General features: G+C 32.5%; 4 protein-coding genes across 6 annotated transcripts; 1 reads left to right on the top strand and 3 right to left on the bottom strand.

The window, feature by feature from the left end:
- Nucleotides 1–629: 629 nt before the first annotated feature.
- LOC107908650 (probable aquaporin PIP2-8) lies at nt 630–2,010 on the bottom strand. The gene is made up of 3 exons (XM_016835887.2): nt 1,304–2,010; nt 1,070–1,210; nt 630–975 (listed from the first exon to the last, which is right to left on the bottom strand). The coding sequence occupies exons 1-3, from the start codon at nt 1,877–1,879 to the stop codon at nt 856–858; spliced, it is 837 nt and encodes a 278-aa protein (XP_016691376.1). The 5' UTR covers nt 1,880–2,010; the 3' UTR covers nt 630–855.
- A 2,895-nt stretch (nt 2,011–4,905) lies between these two features.
- LOC107908651 (E3 ubiquitin-protein ligase BOI) lies at nt 4,906–5,916 on the bottom strand. The gene is made up of 2 exons (XM_016835888.2): nt 5,560–5,916; nt 4,906–5,472 (listed from the first exon to the last, which is right to left on the bottom strand). Exons 1-2 carry the CDS (start codon nt 5,743–5,745, stop codon nt 4,990–4,992), a joined length of 669 nt encoding a protein of 222 aa, XP_016691377.1. The 5' UTR covers nt 5,746–5,916; the 3' UTR covers nt 4,906–4,989.
- An 11,740-nt stretch (nt 5,917–17,656) lies between these two features.
- On the bottom strand, nt 17,657–21,105 carry LOC107908652 (basic leucine zipper 23). 3 transcript variants are annotated; one of them, XR_001687090.2, is made up of 5 exons: nt 20,681–21,096; nt 19,700–20,507; nt 18,614–18,730; nt 18,014–18,129; nt 17,657–17,927 (listed from the first exon to the last, which is right to left on the bottom strand). XR_001687090.2 is itself a non-coding variant. In XM_016835889.2 (3 exons), the coding sequence occupies exons 2-3, from the start codon at nt 20,472–20,474 to the stop codon at nt 18,705–18,707; spliced, it is 801 nt and encodes a 266-aa protein (XP_016691378.1). In that variant the 5' UTR covers nt 20,475–20,507; nt 20,681–21,105; the 3' UTR covers nt 18,328–18,704. The 3 variants fall into 3 exon arrangements, 1 of the variants encoding a protein (XP_016691378.1); XR_001687089.2 differs by having other exon boundaries at nt 17,657–18,129; XM_016835889.2 differs by lacking the exons at nt 17,657–17,927; nt 18,014–18,129 and having other exon boundaries at nt 18,328–18,730; nt 20,681–21,105.
- Nucleotides 21,106–22,951: 1,846 nt separating this feature from the next.
- On the top strand, nt 22,952–27,709 carry LOC107908653 (L-ascorbate peroxidase 3). Its single transcript, XM_016835890.2, has 9 exons — nt 22,952–23,280; nt 23,507–23,631; nt 24,759–24,808; nt 25,664–25,729; nt 25,811–25,859; nt 26,271–26,353; nt 26,452–26,531; nt 26,614–26,716; nt 27,231–27,709. Exons 1-9 carry the CDS (start codon nt 23,168–23,170, stop codon nt 27,426–27,428), a joined length of 867 nt encoding a protein of 288 aa, XP_016691379.1. The 5' UTR covers nt 22,952–23,167; the 3' UTR covers nt 27,429–27,709.

Here is a 27,709-nt window from a genome sequence, read left to right as displayed (position 1 = left end):
GAATACAGTTTCATACAATCATTTCTCGTGAAAATCTATAGATATATCCACTTGATTTTTTATTAGATTAATTTTATTTTTAAATATTTTGATTTATTTAGATTAAAGTTAATTTAGATTGAGGTTAATTTTGAATTTTGATCACAAATTTAAATCATTTTAGATTCAAATTGTTTTGGATTCAAATTATCAGAGTTTAAGGCTCGAGATTTTTTAAATTGGATTATTACGGGTTCATTTCTTTTTGAGTTCTAGTAGGTTGGGATAAAGGTCATTTCGAGTCAATTATTTGGATTCATATCATTTTAAGTTCTAGTTAATTGATACAAGGGTCATTTCAAGTTCAAGTCATTTTGAATTTGAGTCATTTAAGGTTCATATCATTTTAAATTCGGATTAGACAAATTTAAGGATTTCGGAACTCGTTCAAGAAAAAAAAACTTTAGAAATGTGATCTGTCCAAAACAGACAAACCCATCAACACATCCATTATTATCCCGGATAAAAAATTTCTTGAAATCTTTTCCCTTAAATTTTAGTTTCTATTAAAGCTTTGTGTTAATTGTGTGCCCATTTGTCATATAGTAATTAATAATTTAGGAAGCCAATTTTGCCTTGGGACAAACTGATAAGGAAATCTAATCCCAAAGATCATAAAAATTTCAACTACACAACACAACAGCAAAAAAAGGGTCAAAAGTGAACACACACAAAAACCACTATCACTCACGAACAATGACACACACACAAGACAACCTAAAAACAACAGTTTCAAATTACAAATTTAGCAAAATGATCCCAAGGAACAAATGGAGACAAAGCTATGTATATATATATATATATATATTCTCTTCTTTAGTTGGTGGGGTTACTGCGGAAGGACCCCAAAGCCTTGATAGCAGCAGCTCGAAGGATATACTGATGATATGCAGCTGCTGCAACAGCTCCAACAAATGGACCAACCCAGAAAATCCACTGTCCATCACAATTTCACCAATGGGTCAATTCACAAACCAAGTAAAAATGTGTCTCTCTCTGTGCATGTATATATATATGTATATGAACTTACATGGTCATCCCAGGCTTTGCCATTGTTGTAAATAACAGCAGCACCAAAGCTCCTAGCAGGGTTAATACCAGTACCGGTAATGGGGATAGTAGCCAAATGAACCATGAACACTGCAAACCCTATAGGAAGTGGAGCCAACACCTAAAACCCTCAAACAAAACAACAATGTAAAATGCATTAGCCTACATGAACAATAAAAAACGGATAAAAAAGAAGAAGCATAAAATTACTCACAGGGACATGGGAATCACGGGCATTTCTCTTAGGATCAGTAGCTGAAAACACAGTGTAAACAAGCATGAAAGTACCAATAATCTCAGCTCCCAAAGCGGTTCCCTTGTTATAGCCTGTAGCCACGGTGTTAGCACCACCGCCGAGGGTGGTGTATTCATGGTTCATAAAAGCTTTGACTAGCCCAACACCACATATAGCACCCAGGCATTGAGCTACCATGTAAGTAACAGCTCTTATTAGTGACACTTTACGGGCTAAAAACAACCCGAAAGTCACGGCGGGGTTAATGTGACCACCTGAGATACCGGCGGTGCAATAAACGAGGATAAAGATCATCCCACCGAAAGACCATGCAATGCCTAAAAGACCAACTCCATTGCACGCATCGTGTTGTTTCTTGTGGCCGATTACGGTGGCTATTGTGACGTAGAGAAAAAGGAGTGTGGCTATGAACTCGGCGATGAGAGCTCTGTAAAATGACCAGAGCTTGAGCTCGTTAATGTCCACCAGCTGTGCTGGTGGTGGGTCTACATAGTCCTTTCGGCTCTGCCCTTCTTCAGTCACTTCCTTGGACATTTTTTTTTGGCACGTATGTGTAGCTAAATGCAGGGTTTAAAAGCTCAGTCCTTTATAAAAATGGTCTTCTCAAAGGGTAGGAGAAAATGGTGGATTTAAATTAGTAAGCGAAGGGTAGTTTTGGGCTGAACATTGGGTTCAGGGTAATGGATGTTTTTTAAAAAGCTAAAAAAATAAATAAATTATTAGTAATTTTATGTTTTGGTTATTTAACTTTAAAAATTTATAAAAATAGTCATTAAATTATTTGAAAGTTTTTATTTAAATTATTAGGATGTTACCTTTTTTTTTAAGTACGACTGGTAAACTCCAAGCGATGATTCGATGATCTATATAGTAGATCGGTATCCATCGACGAGTAGAAGAACATATTGTAGATCTAAGTCGGTCTGACAGTCAATGTAGAAGATCAGAAAAGAAAATTATTTAAATTTTGGTTCGTAGATTCGTGACGTTCAAACTTGTTTCATAAACAAAAATTGAACTATAGAAGAGAAAGGAAAAGATAATTTTCGATTGGTTTAGGCAGGACAAATAAAGAAGGTCATACTGCAATGATTTTAAGAGTCTAGTTACTTAAATAAAAAATTTTGAATAGTTCAGTGACCATTTTGTAACTTTTTGAAGTTGACCAAAACCTAAATTTACTAATACTTTAGTGACTTTGGGTGTAGTTTACCCTTTTAAAAAGAAAAAGTTTGAGTTGTTGGAGAGCGGAGGTGAAAAAGCTATGGCTTTGTTTCATAAAAAGGATAAAGCAAAATTTAGTCCCTCAATTTAGCATTTTTTTCAATTTGGTCTGATTTTTTTAGATTAATCCCAAACTTAGAAGTTTTTTTAGGTTGGTCTTTGAACTTAGATTTCGTTAAAATGTGATGATATGGCATTCTAAGAAAACTTAAAAAAAATATTTTTTAATAATTATTTGTGTTTTTAAAATTTTCAAGTGATGATGTATCATAATATTAGAATGTGTCATTATTACATATTAATGAAATTCAAATTTAGGGACTAAAATGAAAAAGTTATTAAATTCAGGGAATGAATGTTGTTTTATCCTTTTATAAATAAAGAAAATGGAGGTTTGGTGGAAAAGGGTTAGCTTGGCATCAAAAGGTTGTAGTACAGCAGACCATGCGAGCTAATCATCTCTTGGTAGGACTCAACCCATCAAGCGTTGGCCTGGCATCCAACCAAAGCAACTCCAATAAGATGTTAAAATAATTTGGCTCACACCATCGAGTATTAGGTACAGTGATAAAGCACATTATATTAGTGAGAAAATTTAGGTTCGAACTTTGAAGATGATATAGTTGAGAGAGACAGTCTCAAATCTCGAAAGAGAAAAAATTAAACTCCATGAACCATAAAACGGACATAAAGAATATCTCGATTGACCTGAATGTTACTAACTTTGAGCCCCAAAATGTTAACTATTCTGTTTTGGTTGTTAGTTCAATTGAATCCAAACAAACGTCCAAGCCTGCAAGGCCTTGAACCAAGTACTGCACGGGACCGCTTTCTTTCCCTTTTGGTTATACACCCTTTCAGGGCCTGACCACTTTGCTACTTCGGCTCCACCATCAATCGGCCATACTCGAACAGCAAGTGCCGTTGTTGCAGCCTATGATGCCGGTCTGGTAATCTTCAATTAACTTCGCATCAAAGTTATCCGGACTCGAGCAACAAGGGTGGTACACTTACCATTGCTTGTTCCTGGGGCTATTGGCTATAGTGAACGGTCACGTTAGCATTCGTGCAACACTCGAAAACTCGGCAATCTAAATTGCAGCCGGACGCACTAACGATGGTGTTGCCGGCACTCGCGCTACCGCCTTGCTCGGCCGGTGCTATGTTTTTTGGATCTAGTCTCCATTGATCTATAGGAGAATATTTTTTGCTTAAATTTTTTGATGCAAAGATTATATATCAATACAATTGCAACACATACACTACAAATTCTTGGGGTCAATGATATGTGCATTGAGAGATTAAAGAAATTTCCCTGCTCTTTCCATAAATTAATATTTATTAAAAATATTAATTTATTTGAAATATTTTATGGATTAAATTACGTTGGACTGATCAGGATTTTAAGGTGTAATTTAGTTCAGATCAAATCAAACTAAATGAATAATCAAATATCCCCAAACTGATCATAAGCACATTTTGGCTGACTTTGAATGGATTAAATTGATATTCGGGTTAATTCTTCAGGATGTCCCTAAACTATAGCTTGAATTTTAAAATGATCTCCAAACTATAAACATTCTAATCAAATCCTCAAAATATCAGTATTGTATCAATTCAATCTTGTTAGCCTAATTGTTAGTTTAGAGAGTAATTTTGTTTTCAACATATTACATTCAATCTGTAAACGCAATAAGCACACACATCGCGCATGTTTATAACTTGATCCTAGTATTTTTAGTATATTGCACATCATATCCAAACTGACATTACAATTACTTTATTGATCTTTTGATAACTCAATTAAACCATTTCAAATTTAAAAACCAACTTTTAATTTGGACCATAACTTGAATTTTTTTATGCAAATAACCAATATGATCAATAAACTGCTCGATATTTGAATTTGTCTTCAATGTTCAATTTGGTACTTAAGTTTAGCTTTAATGTTCGATTTAGTACCCAGACCAAATGGTACCATATGACCCAATAAATATTTAACAAGTGCGCTCTAATAAAAAAAAAGGGTATTTAATCAAGATTAAAAAAACACAAGTACTATTAATTGAGAAGAAAACTCAGATATCAAATTTAAAAAAAAAATGCTACCAATTTGAGTATTGAAGTCAAAATCAAGTACCAAATTAGGCAAAAAAACAACTTAAGTACTAAATTGAACATTAAAATCAAACTTAAGTATAATTTTTTATATTAACCCTAATAATAATTTTTTTTCTTGTGAAATTTATGTTCAGTTAATTTTTTTTCCCCACTTAAATACAAATGTCAATCTAAAAAACTAAAATTCAAAAAAATAAAATAAAAATTCTAATGCCTAGCATCAACATGGGTTACCTTTTGTCTTATATCATCATTGCTTTTCCTTTTCAATTTTCCTAGAAAATTTTCTGCTCAAGCATCTAAGAAACCAAAGCTTCAATACTAGCTTTCTTTACTGTTCTACAAACAGGACAACAATCAAGAAAAGCTGCACAATCCTTACATGTACAAAGATGTCTGCAAGGAAGGAACAAAACGCAGGAATTTCGAGAATCACAACATTTACACACCATCATTGTCCTTTCAACGACACCAAATCCTCTGTTTTCCTCTGTTTCTTCACAACAAGACCCTGCATCATCGACACCATTGTCTAATTGCTGTTGTAATTGTTGGAGCATGTTGTTCAAAGAGACAACCATGGCTTCATTCTCTTGTGCCACTCTTTGCCATGTTTGGTTCTCCATTTCTAGCTTATTCATTAAAATTTGAAGCTCCATTGTTCTGTTTTTGGCCTTTGTGATCTCTTCTTCTAAAAAAGATGCCTTGGATTCAAGCTTTTCCACCATGGTTGAAACTTGTTGGTTTCTTTGTTCTTGTAATAATAATCTCAATCTCTCATCCTAAAACAAAATTGAAAAATTAAATCAAAACCCAATCATCAAAATTTATTAAAAGAAATGATTTTTGAAAAATATAAATCAAAATACCTGTGATTTGATGAACTCATCAATCTCATGATTTTGAAGCTGTTCTTGAAATTGTAGCTGTGGTTTCCATTGAGGACCAAAATGAAATGAATTGAAACCATCATTACCATTGCCACCATTATAATCGTAGGAATTGCATAATGGGAAACCAATATTATCTGAATATAACTGAGCTTGTATGGCCATTTTTTGAACTTTCAAACAATCAAAACCAAAAACAATCCCTCAAAAGGACCAAAATGAAAAACTAAATCAAAACCCTTTTTTTTTTACTCAAATTTCTCTTGCTTTTTAATATAGATTCAAATGGGTTTTCTTCCTTTGGATCAAAGAAACTAAAGACATAGGGAAAACAAAAAGGAAATGAAGGGTGGTGGTGTGTATTTATAAGGAAAAAAAAAAGGTGAGCTCATAGTTGTGAATTTATGTAGAAATATTTTATATATAGGGTTAATATAAGTTTTAGTCCTTGTATTTGTCTATTAGGTTCATTTTGGTAATTATACTTTTTTTTGTTTCACTTTGGAATTCGAACTTTGCATCTTGGTCTATTTTGATTCCTAAAATTGGTAAATGTAAAAATTTGATGATGTAAGACTCCTAGTTGCCAAGTTTAGATGCTAAAGTCGGGTTAAAACATGTCACAAGCCCTTGCATTTTTATTTCTAGGAATTCAGTTTATCTAATTTTCAGATTTCGAAATTTAAATTTAACTGTTTGTTAAATTCATGTTTATTGCAACGCCATTTTTTTAGTTAAATTGCTATCAAGTGAGGTTTTTTTAAAAATTTCAAAATGAAACACCAACAAATTTAATAAAAAAACTAACAGTGTTAACAATTTTGACCTAAAATTTGAAATAAAAAAAAAGTAGGACTATATTCCTAGACTTAAAGTTTAGGGACTATAGTTTAAACTTGTAAAGAGTATAGAGACTTATGGTATATTTTAACTCTAAAGTGAACCAAAAAAGTACAAGTACCAAATGGACCTAATTGTAAAATTTAGGGTACTAAACATTATATCACTCCCATATATATTTAACTGAAAAACAAGCCTATTTTATGCCTTAAAACTAATCATATAATTAAGCAACTACGTACACATGCAGATATTGTGACTAAACTATCGGGTCAGAGATTTCAGCGGCATTTGTTTGTTTGTTTTTTTTTTATTTTAATCTCAAAATTGAAAAGAAAAATTCAAAGTGGATTAATAATTAATATATTTAATTGTGTGAATTAATACAACTCTCTGAAATGTTCAATTAAACAATCATTCTAAATCTTAAGTTTTTATTACAATTAATGGAATTATCGAATTAACTCTCTTCGGCTAATGGTTGTTTATCTTTAGAATTCACCCGAATTTGAATCTTCGTGACAGCAATAGTAGGATTTTATTTGAGTAGCTCCTTTTGAATGTAATGTGTGCATGTGTGGTGTGAGAATATCCCCTCTGCGAGCACGTGAGTATTAACTCTGCAATTATGTCAATTTTAAAAGCTGAAACAATTAGCTAGTGGCCAAAAAAAGATAGAATTGAATAGTTGGATGATCGTTTTGCAACTTTTCATAGTTGAGTGACCAAAAAAGATTACTAATAATTGGATAACTACTAGAGTAGGTTGCCCAAGGAAAGAATCATTTTAGTCTTTGAAAATTCTAAATTGTAAGTTAATGTAATGGTAAATCTGTGGTTTGACCCAACCAAGATGATAAATTTTTAGTTTAATCCCTTTAAAATTTCTAAAATAATATGAATATACAAAGATCAAATTATACTTTAACTCTCTTTGTTGAAGGGGTTGGCTTCTTCGAGAGAAGTTTTCAAAGTATAGTCTGTCAGACAACTGGCAAGGCCCCAACAATTGAAGATATTGTCCTCATGTCGGGAGTTTTTCTCCCAACCCCTGTGAAGAGCCGTGGACGATTCATAGAGGAAGCATCTCGGTTGGTGAAGAATAATAACGATGTTACTTGAGCACGGGATGACTTGAGCCACCAAGTCGAGGCTTATGTGGCCATTACCATGCAACTATGGTATCATTTGGGCTCAATTCATTGCTCGATGAACAACAATGTAAAGATTTCTTAAAAAAGTCGGTCATCCTCAACATTTTTAAATATTTATAATTTAATTTTAACCCCTTAAAATAAATTTTCTTCTATTATCTTATTTTTTAATTTTTTTAATAACATCGAGATACCTTTCTAAATGGTATACCAGTGAGCTATTCGAAGATAGCTTTGACGTACAAGACAAATTGTCTCGAAAGAATTATTTGTACAAGGGAAAATCAATTAATAATATATTGTTCCAAAATCCACAACTCTTACTCCATAACATGATTTGTCAGTGTCTCTGGTACTCCACATGGATCAACAGTTTCAACACCTCATTATTAGTCCTCATATTATATGTAAATTATAGATTTAGTCCCTACAGGTCTATATTCTAATTTAATTAATTTTAGTGATTGTACTTTTCAAAATTTGAAAATTTAATCCTGACCACAAGATAACAGTTAAATCTACTAAATCAAAATTTTCTATTAGTCTTATAATATGCGTAAGTTGTAATTTTATTACATGTTCTCCCATTTGACCATTTTTAGATCCCTATACTTTTCTTTTTTTAATTTGAAATGTTAGTCATAGCTCAAACGATAGCCGTTAAATCGATTAACTAAAATGACTTGGTTTTTTTTTTGCGAGTATTCTATGAAAAATAACAAGTTAACATATCATTAAACATGTAATAGTATGTGTGCTGAAAATAAATTTAAAAATTAATGTTTAGTGGGGACTAAAATTTTAAAATCCGAAGAGTATAATGATTAAAAACAATGAAATTAGAGTACAATAAGTAAATCTACAAATTACTCATAGTATGGGGACTATAACAAAATTTGACCAAAAGATTTAGACACACCATTTTTCTAATTCAACAATGGATCCTAAATCACGGAAATTTTTCTGTCCAATGTCACTCGCCCATGCCGAAAAGTCCATAAGCAATGGAAAACACAGCTGCCAAGGCATTGTCGATGTTGTTGTGGTTGTTTTTTTTTTTTGGGTAAAATACATACTGTTATATTTACATACATGCTTATAAAATGATAATTTTTTTTAACAATTTCATTACAAGTTCTAATTATATCTGAACGTATAAATAGGAAGATAATGTGCTTTAGTACACTCGAACTCATATTTCTTTATTGGTAACAGTACTTATATCAATTAAGCTAATACTCAATAGGCCGAAAATAGTAATTTTTACTTTGAAAGCAATGTTTCCATTTGGATTCGAGAAGGAAGTTGACAGGAAACTTGTGGTGAGGTGAGACACCAATGGGGCATATGGAGTGAGGAGGAGGGTGGCCCCATAACTACGAATAGATTTGATTAGTTTTGAGTTGAATAACTTGGATTCAGTTAATTTGGTATTTGAAATTTTGGGTTATTTTGAATAGGATTATATAGGGTTGCGTATGAATATTTTAGATTTTAGGTTTCGATGGTTTTAGGATTTGGTTATTTTGGTTTGAAGCTAGTGTTTTTTTTGATAGGGTCATTATAGATGCGGATCGTTTTGGGTTATGGTTGTTTTAGGTTTGGATAATTTTGAGATTACTTATTTGTGTCATTTTCTAATTCCGGTTATCTTCAATTCAAGCTGCTCCAAATTCAAATCATTTTGAATTCAAATGTTTTTAGGCTTTAGTCATTTGAGCTCGAGTTTTTGGAATCTATTATTATGAGTTTGGATTATTCAAATAATTTCAAATTCAATCAAGATCTGAATTATTCATATGTTTTAATAAAATCGAATTATGTCGAAGTTAATAGACTAAACTTTTCAAATTTGGAGTAGAATTAATAACTCCAATTGAGTCCCATGTGCTGCCCACCAACCGTGGGAGACCCATGAGCCCTATTCCTTTTAGAATCACCACATTCATTGCCTGCCTGCCTGCCTGCCTGCTTGCAAGGCTATTTTGTATCCTTTGGTGCAAAGCATGTGAAATTGTGAAGACACCAATACCAGCACATACACACACGATAAAAATAAAATAAATAGAAAACCCAAGTTCCCAGCTACCTGCCTACTTTACCTCATTGACCAGCTACTATTTTTTTTTAAATAGAAATTTTTTTTGAGTGTTTGCAAAAAAAGGGTAAATTATACTTTTTAATTTTAGTGTTCAAAGTCATACTTATATTTCTTTGTTGATTCTAATTATACCTGAATTTGACTTCCATTACGTATTTTGGTCCATTTTTGTAACTCCTTTAGAATCAGATAATATGGACCAATGATGTTTCGGCACATGACACCCATACCACGTCCTACCACATGTAACAATGCTACCCAAATTTATTTTACTTTTATAACTATGTTAAAATTGAATGACATGGATTGATCAAGTTCAAACACATGATACACATAGCACGTCATCATCTGATGTACTTACCATGTGTGATAACTTGTTCGATCCACCTCATTTCATTTTAATAGAATTATAAAATTGACTAAAATGTGTAATGGAAGTCAAATTCAAGTACCAATATGAAAAAAAGAAAAATTATAAATATTAATTTGAAATTAAAATCAAATTCAAATACTAAAAAGTATATTTACATAAAATCCAAAGACTATATTTTCTATCTCGTACTTGGTGCCAAATGCAGCTTCCCGACTACTTCCCTTTGCTTTCGTTTTGCTTTTGGCTTGGCATTTTTTTTTGTAAATTACATCGAACTTATTAAATTATTTGTAAATTTACATTTTGATAAAATATTTTTGATAAATTACACATGGCACACTAGATTGTTAGAATGTTGCGATATGATATTTTCTATTCATACTGCCTACTCCAATAACTATTTGTACATTTTAGTCAGATTTTTTTGGTAAATTACACATGACATATTGAATTGTTAGAATCATTATTATATGACATTCTCTATTCACACTACTTGCATCAATCAAAAGCTCTCATTCATTTTTTCTTCTAAATTTTAATTTTTTTTCTTTCATGAAATAACTTTGAACATTATGAATTTGTGAATCAAAATTCAAACACTTTCTTCTCTTATCTCTAACACTGACTGTCAAATCGCCTTGGGTCTAAGGTATATTTTACTCGTCAATGAATCTAACCCATCATACAGATCGTTAAATTGTCGCTTAAAATTTACTAACTAAATTTGATAAAAAAAGTACATAAAAACCTAATTACATAAATAAAAATTTGTGAATAGTTAAGTCACATAAAAGTTTTTTTTTGAATAGTTTACTCAGATAACATTTTTAAGTTGGAATAATTAAAACGTACCTCTTTAAATGCAATTTACCTTATTTCTATCTCGAAGTTGGTGCCAAATGCAACTTCTCTTGGCTTTCGTTTTGCTTTAGACTTGGTGATGTTTTTATGGTGTGACAAAGACCCACAATCTTGGCAGTACCAGCCTCTTTTATTTCACTTCCCAATTGCCATAATGGAGGCCGTCCCCACTTCAAAAGTTGGGTCTTTGAGTGATGTAAATCTTGAACCTAAGGCTAAAAAATAAAGAACTATGAGCATAGAAAAAAGTGTCACCAAGCTTTCTTTTTTCTCTATGTTTGTTTTCAATTTGATAACGATTTAACCCCATTTTTGCCTTAGTTTCTCATGTAGGAAACACGTTTTTGCTTTTGTTTTTACTGTTTAAGTGAAATAACTTGGAAAGAGAGGAAAGTGCGAATTATGAAAGTTGATGTTTTGATTGGTTAATTACAAAGTATTCCAAGATGTTTAAAATGTTTTTATTGGATTTTGATGTGCAAGTCTCTAAATATATAATTATATTTCTCGAGAGATGAAAACTTCAAAATAAAACTTTATTTTAGGAGATATCTATATTCAGATATTGTGCGGTATGCTTAGAGATGATTGGCAAATTATTTTGAAACATATTATTCATGTCTTGAAACATGGCCTGCTCACAGCTATATGACGACTATTTTTTAGCCTTGTCTCGAGACATCTTGCTAGGTCTTAAGACATGACGTGTAGGGACAAATTTTAAGTTCGAAATTAATGCTTTCAACGGCTAGATTTTATCCCCAACGATCATAAATACCCACAAACTTGTTTTTTGATATAAATACACTTCAAAACTCAAGAGAGAAATATCCAAGCGTCAAGATCAAGAGAAAAGTATTCAAATATTTATTCTTTCATTTCTCTTGGGAGCTTATTGTTAGATCTTTTATCACTCTCATTTCATTTTTTTGAGAGCTTAATTTTGCAAATACATACATTGTAGAGGTCTCTTTGTTTATTCTCTTTCAAATCACCAATTGTAAATTGGGAGGGTTTTAGTTGCGCCAGAAAAATTAAGAAATGTTCTAGTTTAGCCATAAAAATTAGGGGGGAAAGGTTCTATTTAAGCCTTGTGAAAAAGACATGGATTGTAAATGTTACACATTTTCCTTGAAAGGTAACAAATTAAGTACAGTGAATTGGGAAATTTTTTATTCAGGTACATCAAGGTAGTAGAGGTAGGCAATTGGGGCCGAACTGCTGTAGATTGAATCGTCTAAGCTTTTCTTCTCTTTCCTTATCATTTAGAAAAGTTTGCAAAAAATTTTAAAATACCACTTCACCCACCTCTTGGTATTTTTGGGCTAACAAAAATGTTTAGAGATTTGAGGGGTTTAATTAAACTTCTCAAAACTTTTGGAGGATTTAATGAGAATGTTTAAAAATTGGGTAGGTCTAATAAAACTTTCAAAAATTTAAAAACTTAATGAGAATTGACAAAAATTTTGGAGGGACTTAATTAAAAATCTTGAAAATTTTAGAAGGCTTATGAGAAATTCAAATTTTTGGATGGTCTAACTGAAAAAAAAATTTGAAGGGTCTAAAATGAATTTTCTCATTACCATCCGCCTCTAAATTTAGGGTTTACCGATGCTTGTTGGATTGAATAATAAAAAGTTTGATGTTATCTAAATAAGTTTATGAGTTTAAATCTTGTGGATGGAAATTTTAATTAGGGATAGCAAACCTCGAATAGTTTGATGGATTTCAAATCGATTAGCTTTGATTTTTTTGAAGGTATGGATTTCAAACCTTTGAAAATTCTAAAAATAACTAGCAAAAAAGAAGAAGTTAAAGTCGGGATGGGACAGGGTTGGGATGGATGCTATCCAATATCCTCGGAGGTGGCAGTAGTTTCAAGATTACACATTTATAGTGGAGTGAAATAGATAATAAAGCAAAGCATACCAACAATGAAACAATGATGAATTTGACAACATTCGCCCATGTCCCATTCTATTGCCATCTCTAAATACAATGCTAGGAGAGTTTACCTCTGATAGTTTATCTCCTATTTAAGGGTCCAACTCAGCTCGATTCCTCGATATGAAAAAATAAAGGGTTAAAATATGTCACAAGTCCATGCACTATTCGTAAATTAGAAATTTAGTTCTTGTACTTTTATTTCTAATAATGTAGTCCCTCTACTTTTCAGGTTTCAAAGTTCAGGTCCAACTGTTAACACTATTAATATTATTTTTGTCAAATTCAATTTCATTGCAATGCCATTTTTTTAGTTACTTTGCTACCAAGTGGATATTTTTTTTTTGGAAATGCAACACCAACAAATTTAACAGTATTAACAATTGAGTTTGAATTTTGAAATCTATAAAGTAGAGAGATTAAATTCTTGAAAACAAAAGTGTGGGATCTAAATTCTAAATTTATAAATAATACAAGGACTTATAACATATTTTAACCAAAATCAAAATATCTTGAACAGAAAATTCAAATTTTGATTAAAAAGTATATCAATTAGGCCAAAATTTTTCCAATACGGCAAGTGGGTTTTCTACTATCCTTAATCCTCCCCTAGTTAAGGGATTCTTTCATTTTCATGAGTAGCTAAAGAAAATGATTTAATTGGTGAATGATTACAAGGCTTGATTTTCATTCTTTATTTTTCAAATAACCATCTTACGTTGTCAAACCTAAATTTTAAATTCCATTAAATTGCTTTGACCAAACTCAAATTTCAAACTATATACTAAAACTAATCCAAGACATTGACATTTCAATTATGATTACATTATATACTTATTGTGGGATTATGATTGTTTTATATATTTCAAAAAAATGGGATTGTGGATTGAGTTTTAGTTCGATTAGTATGGGTATTTTTGTTAATGCAGGAGGATGTGGGTTCGAGTGCGTTGAAGCACATTATTTTCCTATTTATGGGTTGGGGACGGACTATGCCTAGTTCTAGGCATTGTGTAAAAAATAACAAATATGATCAGATGAGATTGTTAAAAAAATAAACGGTGGATTGAAATAAGCAAAGCAAACCTTTATCAAGGAAAATGCCATTACTATTTTTTGACAAATTCTAGTATTAGCCCCTGTATTGTGTGTAAGTTATGGATTTAGTCTTTTTGTCTTTGCTGCTAAGCTGTGTGGTTTACTCCTCCTTTAGAAGCAAGGACATAATAAGGTTATCATCCAATTTGCTAATCTTGAGGTTGTTAAAGCTATTTGTGATCGACAATTAGCTGGGGCAAGTATATATCTTGTTAGGAGAATCCAACAAATTTTATCCTATGAAAATAAGTGGTTTGTGCTGTATCTCCCTAGAGAAAATAATCATGTGGCAGATGCATTAGCTAAAATGACTTGCGAATGATGAAGATTTGTGTTTATTTGATATCCCTCCTATGGAGATTCAAGTAATTTTAGAAGAGAATAGTAATTTGACCCCGATTATTTCTTTGTAAACTTTTTGGATTATTGCAATGTGTTTTTACACAAAAAAAAATTAACATATAGAGATCAAATCCACAATTTATGCATTATACAAGGACTATTAGCAGAATTATAGCAATTTTCTTTTCATGGTGGAAGACTAGGAAACTTTGAAAGAGACATGAGGGGTTGTTTTGATTAGACCAAGGAGGCCTAGCTGAGGGGTATAAGTTAATTGAAGTGGCATCTTGTGAATGAGTGATTCTTTGCAATTAAGTCCACAATTTGAGACTTCAATGTTTGCCTACACAACCTCAGGGCATTTGTAAAGTATAGAAAATTTTTGAACAATTTCATTACAGGTTCTGATTATCTGTTATTTTTTATACAATATTTAGAATTATTCATAGTTCCTCCTCAGCCTATAAATAGGAGGATAATATGTTTCAGCGCACTCGAACCCATGTTTTCCTGTATTGACAACAATACTCATACTAATCGAATTAAAACTCAATCAACTAAAAGATAAAAATTTAAATTAGTACATGTATTATTATATATGGAATTGGTGGGCTGGAAACATAGAGAGAGATATACATTCAATCCTCAATGTCATATACAGACTGCATGCATCATGTTAATTTATGATAATATAATAATTGCGAAGACTTTGACCCACTATATGCATGAATCTTTGCAGCCAAGGATGCTTATCATAAAAATAGAATTATTATCATCATCATCATCATCAATTACTTTCTATGCTATTTTCTATTTATTCTTTTTACTATTTATGTTTGAAGTTTGTGACGGTTTTTATTAATAATGTCATCTTTAAAATTATTTGAACTTGCGTCCCTCATTGAAAATATAATGTATTTTGCCCACTATTTTTAAAAATATTATAATTAAGAAAAAAAAAGAATAGATATGATCAAAATATATAATGAGATTGTTAAAAAAAAATCGAATCCTTACATTTCAACCTAACAAGCTTGAATCAAAGCATGATGAAAAAAGCCAAATAACTTTAATATTGTTAGAGTTGTGTGATCTGAATCCCGTTTGATCCGACTTGAAAAGTTTGATGTGCAATTCACTTGTTAAAGAAATGAGGATCTGTGGGAGTGAATGTCCGCACAAGTTGAATTCGCATAGGATTATACTTCTTCTATTAGACATATTGTTTAACCCTTAAAAATTATGTATAGGCGCCACAAACCTCTTATATTGTTGTTTTTTAACATTAATGAATTTCTCCTCCTCTACTCGTGGTTTTTCCTGATAAGGGGTTTTACACGTAAAATCTGCGTGTTTTTATTTTTTTCTTATTTTTTTGGCAATAATTCCTACTGCCATTATCAACGTATAATATAACAAATATCATTGCACATACTATTTTTTATTTTAATTTTGTACATATTACATATGTGCTGTTATTATTAATAATTTGAAACCTTACATTTCATTATTTATTGTATGTTAGTTTTAAACACACGAGTTCTTATTACGTAGTTTCTACACGCATACGTGTGTAAAAAGATTTCTAGTATGTCTAAAATTAGAATGTAAACTTACATAAAAAAAAAAGAAAAAGGAAAAAAGACTAGTAGTAACTAATCCTCTTGCCGTGAGTGTTTTCCAAAAAAATAAATAATTAATTATGAAATGTGTTCTATTCTCATATCAATTCTAGCCTCATAATTAAAAAATAAATCCAGCAACCACCAGAAAAGATTCGAAACTCTCGTCTACTATACCTTCTTTCTGTCTTTAAAATCATCATTTTTTCATTAATGCTCTTCATGAAAGGTTGTAAGCAAATTGCATTGCTTCCTGTGCTTTCCCCTGCTGCTTTGACTGACTGCACACATATTACGGATAATACATTTAATTCTTGAGATTAACATTTTTCTCTCAATTTGGTCCATAAATTTTTTTATTCACATTATTAGATTTTTTTTCTTGAAGTACACGTTATTAGTTTTTGAACTTAGTAGTTTTAATCAATTTAGTTTCTAAACTTGAATTTTATTGAGATATTATAATATGAAAGTCTGATATCATATTATATCACTTGAATTTTTTTTATTTTGTATTTTTACAGTTTACATAAACTTTTTAAAATTTTCAGATAATGATGTGAAATAATCTCGTATTATCACGGTATAATATTTTAACAAAATTTAAGTTTAGAAATTAAATTGAGAAAACTATTAACAAAAAAAATTCAAGGACGAAACCGAAAAAACATGCTAAGTTTAAAAATTAAATGTTGTTTAATTCTTAAATTGATATGATTTTTTAAAACTTTTCTCGCATTTAAAAAATAAAATAAAACCCCAACATCTAATAAATATGCAATCATTCCAATAACCTCAAACACTTAGGAGACAAAATCTCGATTCGGTAACACATTCACCAACTTCTAATAAATAATATTTCGAATTTTTCTCTTAAAACCTGATTCTTTATATTCTCGTTTTGAAAATATTGAACAAAAAAAAAAGCCTTGAAAATATGGGTTGGTTGCTTTCAAGCAAGCAAAATCAGCATCTTTATTTTTTCTTTTTCAAAAGTTGACTCAGTACTTTCCACTTTCACCATAACTACACCCACCAACAAAAGCATTGACTATCACTCCCCCCCTTTTTTTTTTAAATTATCAAATATTATTTATTTTGTAGTCATGATGATAAATAGAGGGTAGGATGGCTATCATGGTTTCCCCTTTTTGACGTTTGAAAATCAAACAATAGTTCAAAAATAAGGTGATGCATATCCATAACAAGTCCTATTTAGCCCAATGAATTAAATTAAAATTCATCAGATACATTCAAAGGTTCTCGTAACATATCACTCCAATCCCTTAACTCAACTCTTGGCTTAAAACGGACAGATTAAACCATACTACATCTAAGTAAGTGAAGCGAACCCATTTTGGGTCACCTCTACTTGAGCTACAAGCAATCAAGTATGCATTTATCTAAATAAAATTCCAAAGAACTCCAAATTCTTATTTATTAGTTCTTCATTATAACTTGTAATTTAATCGAGACTTGAAATTGTTTCCGAACTTTATAATATTACTATCTAGCCCACTTAGGGTTAGATTAACTGGGCTTGAACTTAAACACGAGAAGAATGGGAGCTGAAAAGCCTTGCAAACCAGTGTTTCCGACATTTGTTTACGATTCATTCATTCAAGCGACCCAAGATATTCAGATTTTTTCATCTACAAATCATTTCAAGTTTAACGAAATTCATTTTAAGTTCGGGTCAAGGATTAGGACTTATAAAGGGAATTCAAGATCTAATAGTTCATTGAATCCTCAAAATCCAACCACTTTATATATATATCAGAATGCCACACTTTTTTTCTCTTTTCCCCCATTTTTGTTTCAATTGTAACTTGTAAGCTCCAAGAAAGCTAAGAAGCCGACTACTCTCCGGGATTATCATCAGTCCATGAAACAGAAAGAAACACCTGCAATGCTCGACTACACCATCTTTTACAATTATCGGTAAGTTTTCATCGGACAATGATGAGGCGTTTCCCTCGGGACTGCAACTCATACCCTTCCTAAACAGAATACTTATGGCAAAAGCAATATTCCTGTCAATGCCATGCAAAACTGGAATAGCCGAATACGAATGGCTGAAAGGTATATGCAAGCTAACCTGCAGCCTCCCATATGAATGACATGTTACATCTAACAGTGACTGAAACTCGTAACTCACCCGATAAGGGCTCACAGTAGCGAAACATCATCAAAGATATTCCATCTTCCCTAATTCTGTAATTCAGCAATAAAAGAATCCATATAGCTTAGAACAACCGAACCAGAACCAAGGCAAAAAGAAAATCAGCATAGCTTAGCATCATCGACAGTAGTTACTAATGAATACTCATGCAATGCGAGTAAAAAGACGAGATAAGGCCTTTTATTTCGGTCGAGTTTAGCTTTTGGTAAGAAAACCAGACTATCAGTCGCTGCTCGAAAATGGTACAAGTTATTAAATCCAGAAAAGTTTGAGCTTTACAAGGTTGTCTGCTTTAAACCATATAAACTAAGAAGACCATTCAACAAAAAAACAAAAAAAAGAAAAAAAGAAAAAGAGCCGGAATGAAAAAGATGATAAAAAGGCAATGCGAAACAGCTTGTTGGAAGAGAATTATTTATACGCCACGGATATAAACTAAGAAGACAAGACCCATAAGTAGGGTTAAAAATAACTAGTAGAAGAATGATAAAAATAAAAATAAAAACACAATGCGACCTGAGGGAAAAAAGTGCTGCATCCCAAGAAAACTGCTTGATGGAAGACGAATCTTGTACTCCGCAGACTCTGGATGATACTTGACAGTTTTTCAACCTGCTGTGGCTGGACGAACACCTGCCAAGAAAACAAGTATCAGCCTCATAGCCAAAGAATACTAGAAACAAGAGTGCTACACATAGTATGCGGCAACAATTAGTTTGGAAACAATCACCAAAGTTCATAATGTTCCGGATTTTGCAAGAACAACTTCATATATCTTCTGAGTAGGGCTCATGCACCAAAAGGATTTGGACATGTCTTGCATTGAACAATAAATATGCTGTTTTTCTTTACACTATGAAGACTGCTCAGTATGAGAGAGCAAGCCTATTTAAAACATACATAAACCAAGAAAAAAACTTCATTCCTCTACTGGTCATTCGAAACAGTAATAATTGATGTCATTATTGACCAGAATTACCATATGGTTGATATGCTTAGACCGACAAACGAACTGTATAGTTACAGCAAATAACTTCAACATAAACACACAAGAACAAAACTCCTTATAGCAGCCCTGACAAGGTGAAACGAAGCACAAACCGAGCAAAAAACTTCATTCCTCTATTGATCATATTCTAAACTCTAATAATTGATGTTGTTATTGACTGGGATTACCACATGGTTGATATGCTTAAAACAATAAATGAACTATATAATTACAGCATATAACTTCAACATAAACACACAAGAACAGAACTCCTTATGGCAGCCCTGACAAGGTAAAAAAAAGCACAAACCAAGCAAAAAACTTCATTCCTCTATTGATCATTTAATCACTAATAATTGATGTTGCTATGGACCAGAACTACCACATGGTTGATATGCTTAAAACAATAAATGAACTATATAGTTACAACAAATAACTTCAACATAAACACACAAGAACAAAACTACTTATAGCAGCCCTGAGAAGGTACAACAAAGCACAAACCAAGCAAAAAACTTCATGCCTCTATTGATCATTCTAAAAAACTAATAATTGATTATGTTAGTGACCAGAATTATATAAAGAATTTAAGACAAAGAAACCCAAAATCTTACCTTTCCTCCTTTTAGTGCCAGAAGAATTGCCGTTGGACCCGCCACTTCCAACCCCACCTGTAGAAAGCTCCTTTGCTTCGGAGTTATAGTCTGCCAAACACTGAACATTGTCGAAGCCACACCCATTAAATCCCTGTCCATTCAGGGCCGCATCTTCTCCAGTTCTCCCTTCGACTCCAGGATGAAGGCAATACATCTGATCATTGCATTGCACATTGCAGGGATTCATCACATAAGCACCAGGCATGTTCATACCATTAACAGCAGTTGCCGATTTCTGATATGGAAAAGAACCGATCTCCCCTTCTATTCTCCCTCGGATATCCACGAGCAAACACTTAAGCCTTGCAACCTCAGCCTCCAATGCAGCTTGACCCTGCAATCTCTTCAACAGCTGCTGGTTCACTGCTCTCAATCTCATAACCTCATCCTCCAACGATGCGGCTCGTGCCTTAACCTTTTCCCTATACTTCCTCACAGCTTCTCGATTCCCCAGAGGTCGTTTCTTCGATTTCTCCCTAGAACCAGCAGTGTCATCGATTGAAGCCTTATCTTCAGTTGAGGCAGGCACAATTTTGGTATGGACATGGAAACAAGTGTGTGTATGAGAGTTATCCGGTCCAGGCGGGTTACAAGTGTGTGTATGGGTACAAGCATGAGAATCATTGAGCAATTCATCGAAAAAACTGTCCATTGAACAACTGCTTGGGATATCACCCATGTTATTCCCGGAAAAGACTTCCTGGTTTGAAAAATCAAGCTCCCCGTCGTCCATTACAGGTGCAAAAACACTCACACGATTTTGAACCTGACCCAGATCATAAATCATGCCCAATTACCAAGTAGCAACATAAAAATAAAAAAAAAATTAACAGTATGTACAAGTTCTAATAAAACACATATATGCTTTTATCACCATTACACTGAAAATGAATCCCGCAATTATCACCATCAACAAAAAGAAGAAGAAATGAGTCTTACTCGGAAATTAAACTCAGCCGGTTGAGAAACCTGTGATGGGTCGAACAATTTCGATAAAATCTAAGGTTCAAAGAGAAACCCAGATCAAAGAATCAAAGAAAAAGCAACGTAATCATGGATTTTTCGATAATTTGAAACCCTAGAAAATAAACGGCGGCTCGTTTTTTAAAGAGTTAAAAACAAAGGCGCAAAGACTAAGGACTGATTGGAAGAAAAGTAAGAATCGGGTAATAAGAAAGTGAAATTATTGTATACGAGAACAATAAATTATGAATTTTTATTGCAGAAAAACAGTCAATAAAAATGGTAAATTTATGGCATTATGAAGATCTTGAAATGGACGGACCAGAAAGACGCTTTAGTTGCAGAGATTCCAGCGTCCCTTTTTTTTTTGTGTGTGTGTGTGTGTGTTTATTTTTCTGGTCAGAAATAATTTTGCTGTCAATTTATATGTAGTTAAAGGACTTCTCTGTAAATTAAGAAAATATAATCGAGGTCAATTGCGCTTTGCGCCCCACACTTTCAACTTTCAAACTATGATTCGGATTTTAAAATTTTCAATTGAGCCCTCGTAGTATCAGTATTTGATGTGAAGCATGTAAAATACGTGGATCAATTTGTAAATATGTGTAGATACTATATGAAAAGCATTGATTTGATAGAATGACTTCTTCATTGATGTTTTTAAACAGGGTAAAGCTAGAAATTTTACTTGGAAGATGAGATAAAATTATAAATTTTTGGAGGGGCCAAAGCTAAAATTTTGGACGGATCAAAGTTAAAAAAATATTAAATTTCATTGTTAATTTTCTCGAAGGGGCCGAAAATGAAAAGTGTCTTTTCAATTAAGAACTAAAAGACCTAAATAGAATGATTTAAGTTTAAGAGGGGTTCAAATGAAAGTTTTCCATTTAACTAAGGGGTCAAGGCCCAAGCTACTTTAGCTATACCCTTGTTATGAAAATTAGGTTAGTCCAAAATATAAGCTAGGCTGAAGGCCTAAATTCGTCTCGGCCCAGCCCTGTTCCACCTGGTTTTTAAAGTTCATAATTTTTATATTATTTTATTTTAATATAAAAAATTAACTTTATATATAAAAAATTAAAAAATGTTAAGATGTTTATATATAAAAATTTAATAAAATTAAATATTAAATTAAGATAATATAAATATATATATTTAAAATTAAAAAAAAATAAGAATGAGTTTAAAATAGATTTGGGTTAGCCATTTACAAATGCGGATAAGCTTAGGTAAAATTTTAGGTTCATATATCAGGTCAAACCAAACTCAGGCAACTATATCATGTATTAATATTATGCTTAAGATTGACCCGAATTCAACCCAACTCAACCCATGAATACCTCTAAGTAGGGTTAGGGTTATAACTAGATTTGTCCATAGGTCGGGCCAAAGTCCGCCTGAAAAGTGAGAGAGTTTAAGTAAAAATACATGCTTAGGTAGAAAATAATACTCGTTTAAAAAACGAGTCAAGTCTTGAATAAAGTTTTTGGGCTAGCCCTAGCCCGAATTTGCACAAAAAAAGCTATTATTTTATTGTTGTTTTTCCACTATTTTGTTGTTGATTTCCTACTGTTTTTCCATTGTTTTGTTGTCATTTTATATGTTGCTACTATATTGTTTTGTTGTTAATTTAACTATTATTTTAGAGGCATTTGCTTGTTAAATTGCACCTATCTTAGTGTTATTTAAGTATAAAAACATTTATTTTCAATTTGTTGAGAAACATTTATTTCAATGTTTTAGTGTTTTTGATGTATACGGACGGATCTAACTCAAGTTTTAGTAATTTTATGTGGGTCGAACTTGGACAAAAATTTAAGCCAATTTTTTAGGTTGGACCAAACTCAGACCTATCAATTGGGCCAAAAATTTTATTAGAACCTAGCTCGACCCATAGACAAGTCATAACATTGAAGATGCAGTGCATGAAAACCAATTGTTTAGGAGAGTTAAGCTTGAGTTATAAGTCTGTTTTTTCAATTGTTTAAAACTACTAATAATATCTCTCCAACCCATAAATAAGAAGATAATGCGTTTCAGCGCATTCAAACTCACATTCTCTTACAATATCTATGTGATTGTACTAAAACTCAATCAATAAATTTTAAAAAATTTTAAATCTGAGTACATACCAACCCTTATAGACACTCAATAACTGGTTTTAGCATTAAAAAATAATAATAATATTTTTCATTAAATTTAAAAATTGTATAAAAATATAAACACCTCTAGCTCCCAAATAGTCCAAAAAAGTAAATAAACCCATATCTAAATTTCATTGGCTTATCTTCTTTTTTTCGAATCCCAAGAAAACAAGCAAAAAACCAAAAGACAATAAATAAAATCACAAAAAAAAAACTAAAATAAATAAGCTAATTTCTGGACCATTTCTTCACTTTCCAAAAGGCTAACACACAAAAATCAGTTGATTGTTGATAATTTGAAACTGAGACGAAGACTTCAATGGCGTTTCCAGTAGTCGATACCGAGTATCTCAAGGAGATCGATAAAGCTCGTCGAGACCTTCGCGCTTTCATCGCCTTGAAGAACTGCGCTCCTATCATGCTTCGCTTAGCGTATTTTTTTTCCCTTTTATCTTCGTCTTCGTTTTGTGCTGTTTATTAAAGATTCAAGGAATATAGCTAAAAGAAATTTGAAATCTCGTGATACTAATTGAGAAATAACTGATAAACCTGAAAAAATAGTGGATTTAGCCATTTAGGAGTATTATTACTTTTTTTTTTTAATTTGACTTTGTATCGATGAATTCTTCACTTTGAACTGATTTTTTTTTTCTTGAAGGTGGCACGATGCCGGGACGTATGATGTGAGTACTAAAACCGGAGGTCCAAATGGCTCTATAAGGAATGAAGAAGAGTTCACTCATGGCGCCAATAGCGGCTTGAAAATCGCTATTGATTTTTGTGGTCAGATTCTAATTCTAATGCTTATTATTGTGATTATTGTTTTCTTACTGTAAATATATAACTTTCAAATTCGTATAAAATGTTTATGGATTAGTATGCAATGCAACAGTTGATTCCTAGTTAGTATGAACAAGTTTAAAATCATTTGATGCTTTTAAGCTGCCATTGGTTAACTAAGAATGCACATCTTAAGAGCATTTCAATATTGGAAGAATATAGATTATCTTATTTCAACATAATCTTGAGGATTAGTATTGCAGTTGAAACACTCCAAATGCACGTTTTACCTGACATTCAGAATCGATGTTGAATATAGAGTTTTAAAGGAATGAAAAATACGAGTAACCCTGGTATGGCTTCAAGTCCATTCATGTTGATATAGAGGTTTCTGAATCTGGAATGCTGAAATGATTTTTAACTTTTTCACTCACTAGAGAGGGGTTTTGTTTTCCTTTTCTAAGGGTTAGAAATTTTAGAAGATGTAAGCAGGAGTATCAACTGTCAATTATGTTGATGAGTGGTGTTGACATAGAGTTTAACAACGGAACCATTTGCTTCAATATCTTAGATATGAGCATGACTTGATTGTTCGAAAGGACTATGGCAGGACTGATGTAATTTCTTTTTAAAAGTTTAGCTCAGGGTAATGTTATTTGTCTGATCCTATTGCAAAAAACGAACATAGCATGGACTCAAAGTGATTGGGGAGATCTTATTTTGATCTTGCTATATAAGGTTGAACTTGCATGTCTCTGTTAGGTTTTAGCCATTGAGATTTAGGTGGTACCTTGTTTGTTCCCTCATTCGGCAAAGAATCATCTCCTTTAAAGTGAACTATTGTCTCATTGTTGGATAGTCAGTTGTGTCCTCCTTCAGAATTTGGTGGTAGAAAGATGTCAACCTTTGTGATTCATTTGTGTAAATTATACCAGCTACTATATGAGCTGAATTTCTAACAAGTGTTTGAATATATATATTACTACATTTTTTCATTTTCATGCTCATGCATGTAACATATCTTCATACGTATAGGATGTAGTTTGTGTTAAAATATACATCTCAAACTAGAACATATTTTATTTATTTGTTTATTCTGACTGAAGAGTATTTTCTTTGAAACATTTCAGAGGAAGTGAAGGCTAAACATCCTAAAATTACGTATGCTGACCTATACCAGGTGATTATGGAGTTGAAAGAGTTAGCGTGCATTTTATTTGGGATTTAGTTGCATCATTGAGGAATTCATAAGTGTACAGTGTATTCTATTTGATTTTATAGAAAGAATTCTTAGATGAGGAAATTAAATGACAGACCTATAGCATTAAGGACACAGGATGATGTTGCTTGAGAAACATCGAGAAAAATGTCTAATATATTTTGGCTTTTAAAGGAAATCATTGCATGCTTCCTGTAATTAGTCTTCAAGGAAAATGGCTCTGCTTCTATTCTTCTATGAGCTCATTGGGGAAATAAAGAAATATTTACACATTTATTAGTCCCTAAAACTTAATCTAAAATCCTTGCTAGAGCTTGAGGCAAATGTCTGTGGTTTAGATTCTTTAGAGGAAGGCAAACTTTTTTTTATCCAATTAACTAGATTCTTTCTATAATACAGTATATATAAACTACTATTTGGTAGGTTAAATGATTGACCTAATAGAATTGTTCTATGAAAGAACTTCTTGATTTAGATTTTGAGATGATGGCTGGTACTTAACAAGAAAGAAGAAGCTTGGTGACTGTAGTTTTTTGTTAAAATGAAAAGAAAGAGGTTACAAAGTTTGGTTGATTTTGTGATTTGCAGAAAAGTAGCGTGAAATATTGAAATAAGAAATGTATAAGTAATTATTTAAGAGGTGTTGTAGAGTTTGAGAATGTTTGCTGTACTTACAGTAGTAACACTCTATTTCTTTACGGCATGTTTCATCATAATATGGCACACCACATAAATTACTGCACTTAGATTAAACTGAAGCTGTTGGTTGTGTGTTGGATGATGAGTGATCTGTAATTGTATCATTTTCATTTTCAGCTTGCTGGTGTTGTTGCTGTTGAAGTCACTGGAGGTCCTACCATTGACTTTGTACCTGGAAGAAAGGTATCTTGTAGGGGTTTATTCTTGCAAATGTAGCTTGTTTCCTCTTTAATTTATTTTGATTAACGCTGTTCTATTTAATAGGATTCAAACATTTGCCCCAGGGAAGGCCGACTGCCAGATGCTAAAAGAGGTAAAATAAATTTCTGAAGCCATTTGTGGAACAGTAACTTGAATTTCTGATTTCCACATACTGAGAACTGTAAATTCTGACTTCCATATGCTTTCAATATTTCTACATTTTGATACTTAGATGATCTATATAGTAAAACTAAATATGGTCATATCTATTGTCTTATGGCTAATATTTATGTGATTTCTTACCTTCAGTGTTTTCTGCAGTTCTAATGTACTAAATATGATCTTCATCGAATAGATTGAGTTATGACTGTTGTGTTATTGTTACCCTCGTTTCGAATACATTGCTCCACATCTTATCACCTTATTTTAAATGCACATCTAAGCTTATGTTTCTATAGTCTGAAGTTGTGTGCTCTATATGTTGCATCTCTCTTTTCTTTACCCTTCTAAATCATGGTGTTAGGTGCACCTCATCTGAGGGACATCTTCTATCGAATGGGTCTTTCTGACAAAGATATTGTGGCATTATCTGGGGGTCACACTCTGGTATTTTATTTTTTAAAATGTTTTTGATTGTCTATATTCCTGGTTATGTTTGTTATATGATCAATATCAAACCTTTGGTGTTGGCTTTGGTGTTACAGGGAAGGGCTCATCCTGAGAGATCAGGTTTTGATGGCCCTTGGACCAATGAACCCCTGAAGTTCGACAACTCTTACTTTGTGTAAGATTAAATCTGTGATTTGCATGCTATTTAACTTTCCTCCTTAGAATTCATATGAATCCATTTACTATTATTGTACCAGGGAGCTGCTAAAAGGGGAATCAGAAGGGCTTTTGAAACTTCCAACAGACAAGGCTTTGTTAGATGACCCTGAGTTCCGCAAGTATGTAGAGCTCTATGCCAAGGTACAACACCATAACCGAATGGCTTCCTTTTGTCTTACCTATACTTCAAGAGCGATCTAGTCGATGTCACTTTATAATGTACTTGCCTTGGTATTCAATAAGGTTTTCTGTCTGGTCTTATTAGACCTTTATTCTTGGAAGATTGTTTTGTTGCTTTTACTGTTTCTATTTGTGCCAGTTGCTAGTCGAAATAACTAGATTCTAGCAGCACCGCTATTTGAGCAGTTAATCATTTGTCCTCTTCTAACCAAATTCAACCTTGCTTGAGTTGGTTTCTGCTGTTATAAAGACCCTTTTATGTTATTAATCTATTGCATGTAGATGTTTCCGCTTGATCCTTGTCTATTGTTAACCAAACCGGAACATTGTCGAAAGGCTAACCACTATCAACAATGTTTCGGGCACCCCTTTAGGTGTTATAGACCAATGTTGGACTGAGACATCATGCAAATAAATACCAATTCTGCATCATGTGATTTTTAATGGAATTTGGCCAACCTTTTAAACTTGGCAGGATGAGGATGCATTCTTCAGAGATTATGCCGAATCTCATAAGAAACTTTCGGAACTCGGGTTTACTCCCACTTCAGCTCGCTCCAAGGTAATGGTGAAGGACAGCACTGTATTGGCACAGGGTGCCGTGGGGGTTGCTGTTGCCGCCGCAGTGGTGATCCTAAGCTACTTTTACGAGGTCCGCAAAAGAATGAAGTGAAAGCCATATTACTCTTTTCTATAACAGAACATCCGTTACAAATTTAGCAGAACTTAGTTCAATCATCTGGCTAATAGTTATGTAGTTCATGTTTTCTCCTACATGATATCGTGTCCTACAAACCGTATTGGCAGTAAAAGATCGACACAATACTCTAAGCTCATCTATTTGAAGTAAATAACATGGATAAATGCTCTCGAGCCACTTCAATCCATGACATTTCTGTTACGAAATGCTTTCGTTTGTAGTTAGGGGGATAATTAAAGCTACAAATTGCTCTA

This window comes from Gossypium hirsutum, chromosome D02 (assembly GCF_007990345.1).
Source record: "Gossypium hirsutum isolate 1008001.06 chromosome D02, Gossypium_hirsutum_v2.1, whole genome shotgun sequence".
Lineage (NCBI taxonomy): Eukaryota > Viridiplantae > Streptophyta > Magnoliopsida > Malvales > Malvaceae > Gossypium > Gossypium hirsutum.
The sequence above is the reverse complement of the archived record's forward strand: the minus strand, read 5'-3'. Positions and strand labels throughout refer to the sequence as shown.